Below are 18,644 nucleotides of genomic sequence, written 5' to 3' on the forward strand. Positions count from 1 at the left end.
CGCTCCCCCCACCCCCTCCCCCCCCCAAAAAAAGCCCCAAACCCTACAATAAGTGATGTTTTGGGATTTTAAGATGCCCTATGAGCACCACACTGACTTTTCTCCCCAAACACCATTGTGCTGTTCAGACCTAACAAACAAGCTCAGGTTAACTTTTACTTCTGGGTTCATAAGCAGTTTTGTGGTTTCCACCCAATACTGCTGCATTGTTTTATGTGATTTTGAAAGTGAAACAAAAATGAAGTTGTCCTGTCAGCTTTTCTCGTTGATATATCTGAAATACAAGGTCCAGTGTGCTGCTGGTGAGCGATTGTCAGTGCAGGGGCATCTTGCCTTCATCTTTGTGTTGAGTGAATTTAAGTGTGGCTGTGGTTAGTGGTGTAAATGTAAAAGAATGCTTTTTCATTTAAAAAAAAAAAAAAAAAGCTGATTTAATGTTCCTGACTGAAATAACTTTTGACTCCTCTTACTTTTGGATTAAGCCTGCCTGTAGTTTAGGTCAGGAATTCAGAATAGTATCTAATGGAAGAAACAGAGGTTTGTTAAGCAAACATAAACATGCCACAACTAAAAGGCCAAATGCATTCTTGATGTAAATGAAATTTTCAGCTTGTTAAGCACTGTTTTCGAGCAGATCCATCAGTAGCATTGCGTGCAAAGGAGCATATTGGGTCAGCAAGGGAAAGGGTGCATCTGCAGTGCCCTCCCAGAGCATGGGAGCCTGGGGCTGAACTCCCCAAACTGCCTGTTCTCTGCTGCTTTTTTTCTTTCCCTTCCCTTTTGTCTTCCTTCAAAATGAGACATCTGTGCTCCTCCACTGTCTGGTGTCGGTGCCCACGTGCATCCCTGACGGAAGCGGGAGAAAAGCCCTTTAATCCTTATAAGGGGGGACGGCAGTGGCCTCTGGTGTTTCCGGAGTTTTAAGGAAGTCACTGAAGTTCCTCTTAGTTGACTCCCCTCCGCAGAAATGTGACAGATGGGTCTTTTCCTTTTATGGCCAATAATTCTGGTTTCCCTTTGCAATAAAATCCTGGGTCAGAAGTGGAAGAGAGAAGTCGAGCAGGAGGAAGGGGCTGGTCTTACCAGATCCCAGCGGGTGGGGATGGCATTTGCGACATAGTAAATTCTAGGCTAAAATAAACTAAGTTACAACATCGACCCTGAGGTGATGGGTTTGTTTGTTTGAAGGGTGCCATAGATTTTTGAGTCTTGTTGCTTAAGACAGCAATTAGGAATTGTGACTCTCCGTAATTTCATGGGGAGAGGTTTATCTGGTCCAAACCCAAGATGGTTTTCGGTGTCTGATTGAGTTTAGATAACTCTGATTCTCTGAGTCTAGATAAGCACAGGAGAACAATACACACTTCTTCTCTACAGTCTCCTTTACACCAAGTGTAATGTCTTGGCTTCTTATGGATGTCTCAGAGTAGTTTTCTTCCTGAACCCTAAAGAGCCATTTTCTACCCCAGTTAATGTCTGTGCCTGATGCTTGGCACTGGTGTCCCTCAATGTTCCTCTGGGTGGTAATTGCTGATGGCTTGGAAAGCCAAAAGCCAGCTTTGTCAGCCAATAATGTCTTTTACAAATCATCCCTGGCTACAAATGGTTTGATGAATTTGAACCTTAAAAGTATTTTTCTAGTAAAGTCAATCTCCTGTTTCTTGCTAAAAGTGCTTCATATCCTGTTTCACGAGGTTAATGCAAATGGCTCGTTTGGCACTCAGTTAAACTGCGCCTTTTTTAAGTGGTGCAGCTCGTGTTTCTTCCATGCAGAACCTATTGGCTGACACTTTATTTTTGCTTCTTTTGTGGCACTTGAGCTCTGAAATGAGGACGAAAAAAGATAGTAGCTAGTTAGGAGAGTCTCTTGTGATGCTCCCAGGAACCGTTTCATTCCAGCCACCCCTCACTAGATCACAGTGTCCGGTTGCAGGGGTACAGTTGAGACTTCTCTCTTGGAAAAAGGTGTTTCCATTCCTTAGTGGCTGACAGTGGGGTTTGCTGCCATGGAAAGCCTCTTCCCTGGGGTCACTAACTGGTCAGCTGGAGCTAAATGCTTCCCCATGTACTGGGGAACCAGTTTGGAAGTGGTTTTCAGTAGCATCCGGATATTCTTCAACTCTTTTAATGATGGTGTGTTTGTGATCACGCTTTTTTTCTTTTTTCCTTCCTTTCCTTGTCTTTACAATAGACATCCTGGGAAAATGAGAACAGGATCTGGAAGTTGCTCTGGGGCTGGGGAAATGGCCGAAACCAGTCTGTGTCTAAATACTTCATTTGTGCTGCTAAAATGGTTGATTTAATCTTTGGGTGTCTCTGCTTTCTTGTCTGTGGCTTGTATCCCTGTGAGGGTGTTGGACTTAATCCTTTCAGAGGAACTGCATGTACAGCATAGCTGAATAATCCACCCTTTGGATAATGTAACCCCAGAACACCAGTTTTGACCCTTACCTACCTCCAGCCGTACCAAAGCTCTCTGTACCTGCAGTTCTTGTATTTTTTCCTTCTCTATGGGAATAGGAGGAGGGAGATGGTTTGTGTGAGGTAAAAGTGACCAGTGGACCCCTGTCCTGCACCAGAAGCATTGTTCCTCTGTGGCCTGGGGTGTTAGGATGCCTTTCCCTCTGAACCAGCCAGGATTCTCCTCTCAAAACTGAATTGACATCAGCAATACAACATGAAATATTCCAGTTTGTTTTGCCATTGTAGTTGGGTCATGGCAGAAATTACTGTTGCTGCTTGGGGATCAGCTGGGTCTCAAAGGGATCCCTGGAGATGAGGTGACTTGTGCTTTTTGGGGATTTTGAGGGGTTTTCTGCTTTTACAGATAACAGGCTTGCAACATCTCTGTTTTGTAGACAAGTCATGCCATGCAAATTGTTGAACAGCGTGCTTAATTAAACTTGTGTGCTTGTGCAGGGGAAGAGGGGAACCGGTCTTTCCGATGGGTGTTTTCGAGCTTAGCAGAAAGGGAACTTTTCGCTTGGGATTTCACAATGCCAAGGTTGCAGGGTTCTCTTCCCATCTCACTCCTGTTGGGAAGGGCCATGTCCCATGCAGCTCTGGGACCCCACAAACCTGGCAGGGGTTCCAGGCCTCCTGCCCAGTCTCATGTGGCTGTGTGGAACTCAGCTTGTCTTGCTGCATTACCAGCTGTTGTTCAGAGCTGCTGCAGGTGCAGAGGCTCCCTTTGGAGTTGCTAACTCAGCTTAGCTTCAGTGTCTGCAGATCTGAGGTGGTTTTTCTCTTACTCCAAAGCATTTCCAAGCCCCACATTTTTTCCGCGACTAATAAAAAAGTGAATTGAAAGGGATTATATGACTTAGCTGAAAAATAAATTACAGGTTAAACAATTTCTCTACTTAGAAGACAAAACGTGTCCTGAATTACCATCGTTTGGCAGGACATGGCTCCATTAACCTGCCCGTCCCCCCACGGGAGTTAAGGCAGCTTGATTGGCTTTGGTCAAGATTAGGCTGGTCTGGGGGTCAGCAGCCACTTGGCTCAATGGCTTTGGGTCACTGTATCCCTTCTGCCCTGCTCCTTGTGGGGCTGGTGGGTCCTTCCCAGTGTCTCTTTGCTCCCTGCAGCCTTCACTTTGCATCATGCAGGGCAAAACAACCTTAGCAGAACTTTAAAAACCACCCACAAATTGTGGGTTTGAGGGTTTTTTCACCACTTCTGCACCAACAGAAACCCAGGCCCAGCTGGTGGGTGCTTTAAGTATGGGAGGGAATGGGAACATCACCCAGGGGTGTGGAAGAGGAATCAGTAAGTTGTTGGCACATCTATTTCCCTGATCAGTTTTCTGCTTTGTTTTGGTGTATCCTCACTTGCTTGATATATGTTATTCTTATTATTGCTCTTGTGATTCAGGTACCTTTTCAGAATAATTGCTTTTATGCCACAGGAAGAAATCCAGTGCATTTCTGTAGTGGAGCTCAGGTGTGAACTCTTTCACCATGTGACACTTCTTGGCGGTTTTGGCTTTTTTAGAAGTTCCAGCAGGCTGCTGTGGGGCCGTGGGTTCTGGTTTCTCCACTGCGTTGTTTTAGCACAGTGAATGAGCTGCAGGTGACTCAGTGTCACATTGGTGAAGGTGCAAGATGGAGGTTAGCAGTTCACAGGGCCATTTTCATACCTCTGTGGTGAACATTGTTGCTATAAATATTACAGTTACAGGGCTGGCTGCCTTGCGGTTCAGTTCAGGGGTGCAAATGTGTCCTGTCTGCACAGTGCTCATGTGGGGAGCAGCAGATAAGAAGTAACTCTAAACCACACAGGCATTAAAGCAGTAAATCATCTGAATTTCTGAGTTTTCAAGGAGGCCAGGTATCCCTTTGCTTTCTATTTTCTTGATCCTTGCCTGTTCCCCAACATTTTTTAATTTATTTTTGGTTTACTGTGGCCTGTTAAAAGCTAGGAACGCCTTACTTTGGGGATTTCCCCTCATTTGGGTTTAATTTCCCAGGCAACACAAGCTGTGCTTGCCCAGTTTCTGAGGGTGGATTTGTACCCAGGCCAAAGCTATTTACCAGCATCAGTTCACTTTCCCCCATCCCTTGCTGGTGTTGTAATGATCTGGACTGTGAACTTCTCTTGTAGGTAGAGATTGCAGTTTAAAAGGCTCTAAATTGAAAACAAAGTGTGTTAATGCTGTTAAATCACCATCAAAATTGTTACATTTCAGAGATTCCTTAAAAAAGGTTGTAGGTATTTTATGTAAACCTGGGTCTCCATGCAACTTTTGGTGGAGGAGAGGACATCTCTAACAGAGTTCTTCTTGCTGATCTTTTTGTGTTACAATAAGAACTGGGAAACTGTAGGGGGAGAGAAAACCGCTAAAGAAATAGGACAGGTCTGGAAGAGGCTCTCTCCAGTTTCTGCCACTCAAAGGGTAGGGGTTTGTGTCTGGGGTGGGGTGATGGGGGAATTTGTTTATCGTGTGGTGGTGTAAGAGGGAAGTTTCAAAATTAACTTCAGTAATTGTTTCTCCTCTCAGTCTCACAATGCATCGTTAGCAGGTACCTCTGCAAATAAGATACCTTGCTTTTGTTAGCCTTAACCTTCTTGGCATCCTTGGATGCAACCCCTGGCGTGACCTTCTGGAGTTATCCTTTAAAAATCAAGCTGCTTGTCTTGAAATCTAAATCCGTTTCTCTCCCAAGGTCTCTATTGTTTCCGCCAGTTCCACAGTCAGATTTTATCACTTAGTGTCGCAGCCACTGGAAGCAGCATCCCTTTTTCTGTGAGATTGTGTAGAGGATTACATGGATAACCTCCTGGATCTGCTCTATGGGAATGTGCACTGGGGGAGAGCAGGAGGGACAGCTGCTGAGGCTTTGAACTCCTCTGCTGGTAGTTAATTATTTACCTTGGCTGGGAAGGCAGTAGCTGTTACCTGCAATCAGTCCAACAGATCTCAAAGCTGTGCTTGACAGCTACAGATGCGTTTCCAGTAGCATGTGCTGAGTTTCTCTTAACTTTTTCCCTGGGAAGGAGTGATACGACCTCAGGTACAGTGATTTAGCCAACATCTTTAGTGTGAGGTCCCAGGCTGTATTTAACCTGCTTTATAAAGTGGCCAGGCAGTGTTTTCCTCTACCTGCACTGCAGGTGGACTCAGGTTGGTGGGTTACCACCTCTGGGCATGTCACAGTCCACCCTGGCTGTGTCCAAACTTCTCAGTGTGCTGAGCTGGAGAGCTGCTGTGTGTGATACCAACCTGCTCAGAGCTTTTGAAAAGAAACCCTAATTTTGGTGAGGAGAGCTTATGCTTGTGAGAAACACTTGTTGCTCAGCTCAGGGGAAGGCATCCTGGTGCGATGAATGTGTGATGCAAATACTCCAGTGCTCTTTTCTGCAGCCAACCTGCTGCCTGCACCTTTTGATGTATTTCTCACAGCCCTGGAGCTTGAGAGAAAGTAGCTTTGAAACAAACATCCTACTTTATAAACATTCCAGAGAATAAAAAAAACCCCATAGTTTTGTTCAAGTTCTAATTAAATATGTCCTTTCTCCATGAAAGAACTGTTTCTCATACTCTAGTTACCCTGAGTGTGAGATCAAGGAGCTATTTCTTGTGCTAGTGCTATTTCCACCTGTGGCCAGCCACAGGGTCATAGTGATGCTGAGCAGCACTTCTTGTGTGAAGCTGCAGATATTTTTGCTCCATAGGTCTCTAACCACTTCACCCACACCAGCAGCTGTTCTTCCCTTTTAAAGTCAAGCTTTGGGGAGAGAAAAGCTTATTTTGGTTTGGTCTGTGTGTTTCAGAAACTTCCAATTTACAGATACAAGATAGTCCTACTGACTTAGGCAAGAGGGGGGAGTTACTACATATTTCTGGTTCTGGGATTTTGACACAGATGACCCAAACCTTCATGGGAACCAGCCTGAGAGGAAAAGGGCATTGAGTATGTCCTGTGTCTTAGAGATGGGGAGGGACTAAAATAATGCTCAATTTAAAAAGAACAGGCAAACCAGAAGATGTTGGTTTGGGTCATCATTTTTTGTTGTGGAGTTTAATATATGGCCATATCAAAGCTTTAACCACCCTTCTGAAAGACTAGACTTGATGGAAATCTTTTCCAACCTTAATGATTCTATGATTCTGTTCTATGGTTCTTGTTGGGTGTTGGATATAAATGCATGTTTTCTTTTATCCAGCTTTTAACTCCCGGTCACTTTTAAGTCTCTCTTTTTACACCCCAGCACATTCTTACAGCCTAGTCCAAGCTTGTGCCTTTGCTTTATTTCTCCCTGTGACCTCTCCCCTCACAAAACGACTCATGGCTGTGCTCAGGAGAGGAAACCTCAGTTTTTCCCAGGTTTCCCTTCCTGCTCTCTGTCCCTGCCGTGTGAGCAGCCGCCGCTGAGCGGCAGCGCTGCCTGGGGAACAGCTGTGCTCCCGGGGGAGCTCCAAACCCACGGATGTTCTCCCAGCCCCTTGCTCCATCAGCCATCCAAGTCACAGCATTCCTTTCTCCACCCTGCCTGGATTTTGTGTTTGGGGTTGGTACCTGCTGCCCATCATGCCCATTGTGTGTGGCTCCAGGATTGGAATATTGCCACAGCAATTCACGCTGGAAGGAGGTTTCCCTGCACTGGGCAGTCAGGGATCCGTGGAGTTGGGGGCCCCCTTCCCGTGCTGGGTGTTTGTACATCTCTAAAGGAGGGTCTCACCCAAATGGATTGTCTTGGGCTGGATTATAGCCTCTTTATCCCAGCTTAACATCTAGGAAATCCCAGAAACAGCCATGAAGGAGTGTGTTCATGACAGCTTATCCATGCTTAAAGGTTGTATTCATTCATCTACTTCTGCATCCATTTTTAGTTAAGGTCAGTGCAGCTTTATGGACAGTGAGACTTTGTGGAGAGGAAGATTCTGTGGTTCTTTGTTTTCCCATTAACTCATCTGGTTGGGAATTGCAGCTCTTTAATTAAAGCAGCACAGTACATAGGGACTGGCCCTGGGGTGCTGTTCTGAGGCACTTGCATTTACATGTGCTTTTGGGTAAAACTCAGCCTGTCTGGGGTCAGCCTGTTGCGGTGTCAGAGAGCAGGAGGAAGCAGCGAATCAATCACTGGGGCTCTGTCCCAGGCTGCTTTACCTCCCTCTCAGCCAACATCCCCACGTGTGCCATCAGCAGAGAGACCGCTGGCTGGAGTGTGCGCCTCGCCCTTCCTGGGGGATGCAGGGAATCACAGCGGCACAAGGATTTAATTACCCAGCATATGGAGAGCTGGGGGAAGCGCTGGGCCCGGCTCAGAGGCACCACTGGGAGCGGAGGGCAGTGACAACAGCCAGGGCCATCGCCTGTTGTTGTTTAAGTCGAGTTTCCCTCACCCTCTCTGCGTTTTGCTCAGTCAGTAAATGGCTTCGTGTAAACTCCTACGGCACAAGGGGGCACGTGGGAATGCCGTGGGCAGTTGGACTGGGATCTGTGCGGATCATCTGATGTTTTTGTCCATGTGGCATTTGTTTAGGTTGCAATCGGGAAAAGTGATTTCTGTTACACTGCCAGCAGTGCATACAACACTGACTGTGGCCAAGAGAATGTGGAGACTGGCAAGGAAAAGTTGGATTACTTGGGATTTTTGCCCCCTGATGAGTGGGATGGACTTTAGGGAGTTATTTTTAGTTGATGATAGAGTGAGGAAAAAAAACTCTAGGCTGTGTTTAAAACTGTAGCATCTATTGGAAGTACCAGCAGAAGTGCTGAGGAAGGTGGTAAATTCACATAACACACTCCCTGCCATCTTCATTAGGTGCTGGGACAATTAACAAGGGTGTTGAAGGGTTGTGCTGCCCACACTAAAAGCAAAGCATCCACCCTTGGCCAGGCTGGCCCTGAGCACAGAAAGCTGCACATCCACTGCTGACCCTGGGAACGAAGGATCCTCCTGAACCCAAACATGTTTGTGTTAATCCCGGCTGCTTCCTGGCGGGCAGCAAGAGGAAGCGGAGCCACTGCCTCTAACAGATGTACAGTGAGGAGATTACAGGGTGCGATTAAACACCCTCTCCATCACATCCTCCCTCGGCCCGGCGCGGCAGTAATGGACTGTCCCAGGCTGCCTGCCAAGCTGGGGCAGATGTAACAGGCAGCAGATACTTAATCTCCTGTCTCCATGCCTGGTTTGGAGCAGTTTCCTGATGCCAAGGCTTCTTCAGCACCTAAAGCGTAAGCTGCCTTAGCTGTACCTGCCTGTGAGGAGGAGTGGGCTGGGAGAAGGGAGGAGAACACATGGAATTCACACCTGGAATTCACACCATCCAGAAATGATGCATTCAGCTGAAGTACTGTTAAAGCTAAAACACAGGTGCCCCTACCTGAGTACAGCAGGGCTTGCTAAGGAACCAAGTGCTGAGGAAGTTGGGAAGGATCTTTGTTTTGGTGGACCAAGTTGCTTTTTGGCCACTACACTTGGAGTACATGATTTTAGTGCTGGAAAGGACTTGTTCCCTCTTTGTGTGGATTTAGGTGGTGCCTTATATTGCTGTAGCCAGTCTTGGTGCCAAGTGCTGTTCTTCCCATGGAAATAATCTTGGCTGGTTGCAAAAATCAGCTATTGCACAGCCTGTTTAGGTTAATTAATATGGTCACAGGAGGGTACCTTCCATTATCAAACGAAGGTTGGCTCTGAAGTAAAAGAACCCTTTGTGGAAATTGTAGAGTTCAGAATTGTCATTGTGTGAGATGTGCAAAACCCTTATCAGCCAAGTGGGCCGAGTTTGACTCAGTAGAAATTAAAAAAGGTCACTTTTCTTGGGCAAGGGCTGTGACCTCAGTTGTGGTACTGGAGCAGTTGCCATTGTCTGAACCATGGGCTTCCTCCCCAGTTCTGTGTGAAGGGATCCAACAATGTGCCATTGTTTTGGGTAGAATAAGGGGAAAAATTACAACAGGTTCTGCTAACGACAGGTGTGTGGTGCATATTCCCAAGCCTCCCATGGAGAGGATGTGGCTCAATTAAAGGCAGTGCCAGGTGACACTCGGGAGTCGGGAAGCCACGGGGCTGTCCCCTTCATGGGGTGCATTGGCACAGGCACAGCTGCCTGTGGGTTTGCAGCTCCTTGAGGACAGCACGACTTGGAAGGGATGCCAGAAATGCGCACAGCTGCAGTGGCACCCGCTGTGCTGCTGTCACATGAGAACCGGATACCTCCTGTCATGCCATCCCGGGAATCTACATGGCCGTGCCTCTTCCCTTCCTCCTTGCTTGCACAGAAATCCCTTTTCCTGAGGGCAGGAGACAACTGTTTGGCAAATAACGGCAGCCTGGGCTCTGGGGGGGGAGCATTGTTTCCAATAGCCACCAGGCTGGAGGCAGGAGCAAAAGGGAATGACCTGGGACGAGGGTCTAAGTGGCACCATCTGCTTCAGAAGGGCATCATTTCAGCAGCAGAGGAGGCTCCTGGAGTTAAGTAATTGGGAATAGCAGGCTCCTGGCTGGAAAGTGTGCCAACCCTCCTGGCAAAAAGCTGTTAAATCTCTGTTGCTGGCATGTGGAAGTGGTTCTGTGTAACAGGGCTCCAAAGGCTCTTTTTAACCCTTGGTGTACATTTAAAAAAAAAAAAAAAAAACAACAACCTAAGGCACTTTTGATCTCGGAATGGCATGTGGCCGTGTGTTGGGAATAGAGGGGAAGGTGGGTCCTCATGGAGGTATGTGAACAGCTCCAAGTCTGATCCTCCTGTGCCGCCAACAGCCAGATGTGGCCTGCCAAAAGCACACACAAAATGGTGCCTGTTTTAACAGCTTTAGCGGGAAAAGACAGGGTGTGATGAATGATTCATGAGAATCAATAGAACGCGAGGCATTTACTGCCCCTTAAAACCAGTGCCTGCCTGCCAAGGGGTGCATTTGCAAGGTGAGTGATCACAAAATCCTTTGCTGAGCTTTTGGGATGCAGTCACACGCTTGGCTCCATGCTTGCTCCAGCCCTTTCCCCGCTGTCTGCAAACGCATCCGGCTCACCAGCCAGGCCCAGGAGCCTTTCATTCTCCAGATGAAAGCACGAGCAGTTGGGCATCTCCCAGCGAGCACAGATACAAACAAGTCCCCATTTTGCATCCCCCTCCTAGGGTGGCTTCCTTGGAAGCTTTGGCCTTCATCCTGTTTGTCTGATTCACGATCAAAAGAGTGTTGCTGCCTACGTGTATCTTGAAGCATTTTCTTCTATCGTATCTCACATAAACATCCAATTTCTTCATTAAAATGAAATGAAGGTAATGCAATCAAATAAGATCTGTCTCTGCAGATGACATCTTTTGCTGATAGTGAGACCAGGGCTGGGCAAAGATCTTTTGGGGCCTTTTCTGCTGTTCAGGAGAAGAGGATGCTGCATAGCCAGATGGGTTTTCCTGCCAGGGGGAAAGTTGGATCTAAGAGCCTGAGCCCCAGCCATCCTGAAGATGAAACAGTTGGATCATAAAACATGTACTTTTTTCAAGTTTGATCTGGATGTTTTTTAATCTTCCTCAAATTAAAGGAAAATCCCTTGTTTGACCCAAAACAAAATTGTTTTCTTTGGCCAGCCAACCGAAAAAAGCAACTCTGTCCCCAGTGTTGGTCCAAGCTCCCTTCCCAATCCTGCCCCATGCAGCTGTACCAGTCCTGGATTAGAGCCTTGTTGCTAAAAAGTTTGCAAGAACAAGAGAGTTCAGCCGCTTGCTCTAAGTTTAGTCCAGATATTCTGATTCAGTATGTAAATATTTGTTCATACTCCACCATTCCACCTCAGTTTTATGGATGTTTGTCCACATTCTGTTTTTCAGCTGTTTAATTGTTTATTTTGGGAGATTTTACAAAACTATATATATATTTGCTTGTACGCTTGGTGAAGCTGAGGTTTTGATGTAACTGCAAGGTTTCCATCAATAGCCCTTTATATGAAGGTGAAGGATTTTGGTCAGGAAACCAAGATGAACTTGATGTCCTTTGGCACCACATTTTCACCACTGCAGTCTCCTCTGGATTGTGACCAGTTAACCTGGTGGCTGTCCCATGAGTTTTAGGTGAATTAGGATTTATAGATTCATTTTGTATCCATTTTCTTTTGCTTTGGAAAGACCCTTGGCTCCATTATCTGTGGCCTTTGGCCTCCAGTGGAGGACAGACCTGTAGATACTGTACCATACTGCCAGCCCCACCCTTGCCTGAGAACCCGCAGCTTGATGGGGAAATTTTTACAGTTCTTGAAGCTGTTAGTGGTGTATTGGATCTTTTTTTTTTTTTTTTTTTCTTCCTTTAATGTTTGTTATCCTTGTCAGGAAACCTGTCGTAAGTGCCAGGGGCTGTGGAAGGAGCACATGAACCTCACCTGTGAGCAGCTGGCTGAGAAGGATGACATCAAATACAGGACATCCATGTAAGTGAGGCTCCACAGCCAGGGGAAAACAGGGAGGTGGATGAACTGGGAATCACAGCACATTGTCCCTCAGTTTCTGCTGGCTGTCACTACCTTCCCCAGGAAGGTCCTGGGGATGCCAGAGCTGAGGGGTCAGACAGCTCCCAGGATGGGATTTCTGTCTGTGAAAGATACTTGGCAGCAAATCCAGCCGGTAATTTGAGAACGTGGGAAAGTTGTCACCAGCCCAGCCTGCTCCTCTGGCTGGCCCAGTGTCTGCAGGCTGGCACCTGGTCCTTCTCCGAGGTGAGAAACCCCCATTAGCATTGCTGGGGGGAGGAGGGAGGTGGTGTATGGAGGCAGAAGAGTGGATTGAGTCACAGTAGGTCGTTACTACCCTTTGAAAATCTGGAGTGGCGACCTGCACTGTTTGCTCAGCTGGTGCTTTTTGGGAGAGGATGTGTTTTCTTCCAGAAGCTTGTGCCTGTTTCTAACCAGTTTGTAGGAATTGTTACAAAGTGGAGTCACATTTTGAAATATGCAGATGTAAATCCTGGCTGTTACCCTAAAATCTTTTGCAGTTTGATTACTCTCTTATCTACAGTAAATGACAAAATCCTCTGCATTTAGGAAACAAGGGAATTTTCATCCATGGAGCTAAATGTCTGGTGCAGCCAAGTGGGACTTGCACATGCTGCCCAATCCTTTCCTCTCTGATTTAGAGTCTGTCTGGCTTGAGTAGAGGTTGGAAAGCTCCACCACTGGGATTTGAATGACTCTTGTTTGCTCATCCCACAGTCCCTAATTCAGAACAAAATCTTTACAGATTTGACTTTTCTTCGCTGATCCTTTCCCTGTAGGAAAGAGGGATGAGAGGGAGGAGGAACGAGTTGTCGTGTCCCTAATAAGGAAAAAAATACCAGTTTCAAAACGTTCAGCAGATTGTGTCTGTGGATAGATAACTGCCTGATACAATAAAAACTTCCTTTTGAAGCCCTGCGTAAGGAAAGGGAAGCACAGCTGGAGTTCAGGCCAAACTTCCTGCCTTGCTCAAAGTTTCCAAAAAAAAAATTTGCATTGACAGCATCCTGTTGAGTGGCAGAGGGAAGAGCAGCTGCAGCTCCGAGGAAAGTCACTCTCAAGTTGGGTTTTTGTGTCTATTCTTAGCACATCTCCACATGCCTGGGTGCAGGTTGTGCTGTGTAGAACTGTGTGGGAACCTTGGGTGTCTGCAAGGCCAGGAAGTTCCCACCTCACTGCTCCCTGCTCCTCTGGCTGTGCTGATGGAGCAGTTTGTGGGCCAGTGCTGTAGCCTGGTTCGCTGCTGTGGTCCTCAAAAATACCTCCCTGCCATCTCCCAAACATATGTGAACTTTGCAGATGCACTGAAGCAGCTGGGTGGAGATGCCTGGCTAGGGATGATCCTTCCCCAGTGCCAGGAGGACTGTGCTTCCCTCCATGAAAACACACTGGCTCTGCTCTTCTGTCATCAAATTTCACTTCTAGGTTGTGAATTAAAGTGTAATGTGATCTCCAGTGGTCAGAAAATTGGCCCTCAGGATGATAATTTATATTCTTAAGTCTTTTAATTAAATGACCGAGCTTTTCTTCATTTCTGTGCCAAAATAGTCTTGCTGTGAGCTGAGCCTGCGCTGGAGTGTGTGTCACTGCCAGGGTGTCCCTTGGGAGCAGGGATTGAGCTTTGTCCTGGATTCCCACTTGTGCTCTGTTAGATGAAAACCCATCTCTTAAACCTAAAGCAATAACCTCTGGAAAACATATGTAGGGAATCTTAGAGAAAAGAAAAAGCCTCTGTGGGGAAATGTGATTGTTTCTCAGTTACTGATTTAAATTTAACAAACACCAAGTAAATGTGGAGCATAGCAGCCAGGCTTGGAAAAGAAATATATGGTCATGGCAACTTTGTAGCCAGAGCAACAGGCAAACATAAAAGCTAGAGGTGGCAGCCGAGTGTTTGCTTTTCCTGAACTTTATTTCCTTGGCTTTATTTTCCTTCAGCCAACTCAAGCTTCCATGTGCCCTTTGGCCCTTGAACTTGCATCTCAAATTCCTCCCAAGCCAGAGCCTGGTGCTTTGGCTCTCATGGAAACCAGGATCAGGGCTGCAGCATGCAGCCAGTGATTGACTTTTTTCACTTATTTTGTTCTTGAGTTGTCATGGGCTGGCTCCAAGTGGAGCTGAGCCCAGATCTCCTTGGAACAGTGGTGGACTTGGGGATGGAGTCAGAGGAAAGAGAAGGGGGTTAAAGCCTCGCTGGGGTAGTGTAACAGTAATTTTACCACATGCTGGTGAGTGCAAAGACCCCTTTGCTAATTCTCCCTCTTCTTGCAGAGAGGAGAAGATGACAGCTGCCCGGATTAGGAAATGCCACAAGTGTGGGACGGGCCTGATTAAGTCGGAGGGCTGTAACCGCATGTCGTGCCGCTGTGGCGCCCAGATGTGCTACCTCTGCCGGGCTGCCATCAACGGCTACGACCACTTCTGCCAGCACCCACGCTCTCCTGGGGCACCCTGCCAGGACTGTGCCAAGTGCTCCCTCTGGACAGACCCCACAGTAAGTAACAAAGGATTTTTGTGAATGATTCTCACCCCAGTTTCAATCACCGTCCACACCGGTGCATTGAAATACACACGTTCCACCGGGGGAAAATGGTTTTAGCCAGCACAACTTTTTTCCTTTCCCAAGGCAGCTAAAAAACCACACTGGGATCCTGCAACAGCACAGAGTCACATCTGACCGCAGCTTGGAAGGAGCTGGTGTTGCTTTAGGGAAAAACAGCTCCTCTCAGATGAGGGCTTTGGCTGGAAGTGCTCTGAGTGCTGTTCTGGAGAGCGAGGCTTGTGGAAGGAGCTGGTGGGGAGCAAGTGCTGGCACCAAGCACAGTAGCCAGCATTGGGACTATTGGGACTCATTCCTACTTTTGCAGCTGAGATGGTGTTGGCATGGCATCTGGAGGCAAGGGGAATTGTGGTTTTGGTGCCCAGATGATCTGACTGCTGGCTGTGCATCCTGTCACAGAAATGCATCCATCAGAAAACTGCCTGCAAGCCCAGAGTTGTAGTTGGGTCCATTCTCAGGGCTGTTGTCAACAGCTGCAGAGGGAGAGCTGAAGCGTGGAGTGAGCTGTGAGAGAAGCTGTAGTAATTTAATACAGCTCCTATCTGTGACAGGCTTGGGAAAACTTGCTGCAGCAAGTAAATCTCTGTAAATAGAGGTCTTCAATACTGTAAATCCAGGAGTGTTGGAAGGAGCAGGAGTTGAATTTCCTGATTTTAGCAAAGCTGTAGAGCAACATGAATGTGGATCTGCCTTCCCAGGGCTTGCCTGAGCTTCCTTTTTCCTAGTGGTTCTTTGTCTTGGGTCTCTGCAGCTTTCCAGGCTGCTCCCAGCCCCCCTTTCTTCAGGGAATATGCACAATCCTGCATCTGCACAGAGCCAGGGAAAAGCTACTCTAAATCTCTCCCTTCTACCTCCAGACTCTTGGGGATCTCCCAGCAATGTCACAACCAGCATAAGCTTCCAAGTCTTCTGCTTGCCTGCTTTTATTCCCTCCATTATCCTGTCAATGTGAGCTGTTAAACTACACACAGACACCTCCATGCAGGCACCCCTGTAGCGTTTCTGACACCTGGTTCTGAGTTTCCTGGATTCCTGTCCCACTCCTCCCCATTTTCCAGCAGGATGCAATTCAGGGCTCAGCAGCGCTGGCATCCGTTGTTCCCGTCAGGCTGCTGATTGTGCTGGGGGATGGCATTTGTTCAGAGCCAGAGAAAACATGAGGCCTCTCAAAAAAAGCTCGTACTGTACTTTCAAATAAATAAATAAATAAGCAGCACAAAGAGGCCACTGTCACCAGGCCCTTTCCACCTCTCTAATTAACCAATGTTGTGGCAAAGAAAAATTTCCCACTGTCAGCACAGAGCTGGCACTGCCTGCTCTTTTATTATTTGATTATTTTTTGGATGGTAGAGTGCTGGTGGGCTGGGGAGGTGAAGCTGGGTGACTGTCCTTGCTGCAGTGCAAGAGTAACACAAAACTCAACTGTTGGCTTGAAGCTGAAATGGTGGGTACCTGTGTGCACAGTCCTCCCTCATAAGGAGCTTAGGCACACCAACCCAACCCCTCTGCGGTGATCTTGCTCTCATATGGGACATGGAAACAGGAGTTACCCTGGTGGATGTAAAGACAGAACAGGAATTTGAGTCTTGACACGGAGATTTGAAAGAGCAAAAGACCATTGCATCAGTAGTGTTCTGTCCTTTGCCAGGGATAATGTCCATCCAAGGCATGACCTTTGAAGGATCTGGTTTGAATCTAAATCCCTATTATTTACAGCAAAATTCAGGTTTCTTTAAAATAGGGAACCTTTGTTCTTTTCCAAATGTTTAATGTTTTCTGAGTCTGAAACAATTCTTGTGAAAGTATAAGTAAACCTATTCATTAGCTTGGGTTAAAAACAAATTAAAGGCAGTCCTCTAGGAATGGCAGCATCTGTTAGTCTCTGTCTCAAATGATCTTGAGAGAGTAAAGCAGAGGCTTCAAAATTTCCCATAATTAAAGGTTAGTTAAAATCTTGTCCCTAAGCTGTAATCAGGCTGGAGTCCGATTTAAAAGTATCGGTGCAATATTTGCTGGCTCTGAGACAAGCTGCAGTTGGGCTGTGGTGAGCAGCTTCCAGGGGGGCTAGGCAGGAATTGTTTAATCCCTGCATTTCTTCTGGAACTAACGGGTGCTCTGCACCCCTGTAGGAGGTGCCAGGAGCCCTTCCCAGGAAGCTGCTTGGCCAAAAATCCTCGTGTCCCAGAGTCCACATGGGCTCTGGCTCTGCTCTGCAGGAGGGGCTGATGCAACATTGCCAGTGACAAAGCTCAGGAAGGAGCAGTGGAAATAAAGCTCCTTTAAGGATCCTTTAATGCTTAAAGAAAGCATTCAGAGAAGAGATGGTGGAGGGCCTTGAGGGGAAGCTGTATGAGGAGTGGTTGAGGCTACTTGGTTTGTTCTGCTGGAGGAGACTGAGGGGAGACTCATCGGGGCTGCAGCTCCTCACAAGGGGCAGCGCAGGGGCAGCTCCGGTCTCTGCTCCCTGTGAGCAGGGACAGGACCCGAGGGAATGGCTGGAGCTGTGTCAGGGCGGTTTAGGTTGGATATCAGGAAAAGGTTCTTCCCCCAGAGGGTGGTCAGGCACTGACCAGGCTCCCCTGGGAATGGTCACGGCCCCAAGGCTGCCAGAGCTCCAGGAGCATTTGGACAATGCTCTGAGGCACAGGGTGGGATTGTTGGGGTGTCTGTGCAGGGCCAGGAGTTGGACTGATGATCCTTGTGGATCCCTCCCAACTCAGGACACTTTATGATTCTATGAATTGGCTCTGGGATGCAGGGGCTGTGTTTGCCCTGATTTCTAAATATCTGTAGCAAAGCTAAGGCTGCTTGTGTGCATTTCATCCAGTTCTTAGAAATCCCGGGATGCAACATGGTTAATGCACTCCGGCTGTTTTGGTAAACCAGGTTCTGGTCTCAAATGTATTATTTTGAATTTAATACTCATCTTTGGGCCATCAGTAATATTGCACAGGGGCTTTTTTTGGCTTTAAAGTTTTAAGATGTTTTCAGTAAACTCTTAAAACCCTCCCAAAGGCCCATCGTTAAAGTTCAAAGCAGCAGACTAATCATCATGAGGTGTTTGCAATTATCCCTCCTTCCAGTGTTATAAAAAGATGATGTTGAGAGAAGACTGTGTAAAACTTCAAATGCATCAAGGAAATGCATGAAGTGCACAGTGCTGCCTTTAGGATTTGGAGGGGGGGGGGAAGCTCCCCCTAAATTTAGGATGTGGGGTTTGTGGTGGGTTTGGGGTTTTTTTGACTGCTATAAAATGCCTCAATCATAAGCATATGGCTAATCCGGGGAATTCACAGAAAGCCATCAATATGGAATGCCTGTTGCTAAAATAACTCTACATTTCTTGAACGCCAGCGTGTGCTTCGTCCCCATCCCGGCCCCCCTTTTCCTGCAGCACTGCAGATGCCCTGTTCCAGTTACAACACAGCCTGCTTTTATCCCTGCTTCCTGCTGCATGGAGGAGCACGCTGGAGACAGCCGATGCCTGTTCTTGCTCAGGCTCTCCACAGCTGATCTGGGAATGATTTGAAACAAAACCCCTTAGTCCTTTGGAAGCCTCTGTCGTGAAAAATCATTTCAAGTTTATTAGGAACGGCTGCGGCCACACATACGTGGAAAAAAGAAAGCAGTAAAGAGGCAGAAAGGGGGAGGCAACGGTGGTGAAGCACTTTCTAAAGTAGGGGAGGGGTTGCAGAGCCCAGAAATAGTCACCAGGATTCTTGTTTTCCCTCTTTTCAGGAGGTGGCAGCCGCTTCCCGGTGACACTTAATAATTAAAGATAACGAGAAGCGCAGGAGATAAAAACAGAGCTTTCTAAAGTTCCCTGGATGGCACTTTTGTTCTGGGCAGAGGAGGTTTTATTTGGGGGGAGGTTGTCTCTGTGTGATTTGCTGAGCTTTTATCTCCTTTGCTGCTGTGTTTTCTCATTCCCAAGGGCAGTTTGTTTCTCCAGCAGCTCTTTCTGCTTGTGGCAGGGCCCTGTGTGGATGCTGGGTGAGGCTCCTCTGCAGCAGCATTGTTGTAACAGGCCTCCTTGGCATGAAAAGGTGCCTCTCTTAGCAACCCAGCCCTGCTCCTTGGCTAATCCATCCACAGGCCGGCCGAGCCATCCGTTCTGCTGTGATTGGCTCCGTGCTCGCCGCATTCC

At 47.3% G+C, this 18,644-nt stretch overlaps 1 protein-coding gene across 2 annotated transcripts in view; it reads left to right on the forward strand.

The window, feature by feature from the left end:
• RNF216 (ring finger protein 216) overlaps window positions 1–18,644 on the forward strand; it is a 75,885-nt gene that overhangs the window by 51,212 nt on the left and 6,029 nt on the right. For both annotated transcript variants that reach the window (XM_017734088.1, XM_008633456.2), the window contains 2 exons: window positions 11,780–11,877; window positions 14,209–14,431. In XM_017734088.1, coding sequence (XP_017589577.1) covers window positions 11,780–11,877; window positions 14,209–14,431 — 321 coding nt within the window. The remainder of the gene's footprint in view (window positions 1–11,779; window positions 11,878–14,208; window positions 14,432–18,644) is intronic.

This window comes from Corvus brachyrhynchos, unplaced genomic scaffold, assembly GCF_000691975.1.
Source record: "Corvus brachyrhynchos isolate BGI_N302 unplaced genomic scaffold, ASM69197v1 scaffold5, whole genome shotgun sequence".
Lineage (NCBI taxonomy): Eukaryota > Metazoa > Chordata > Aves > Passeriformes > Corvidae > Corvus > Corvus brachyrhynchos.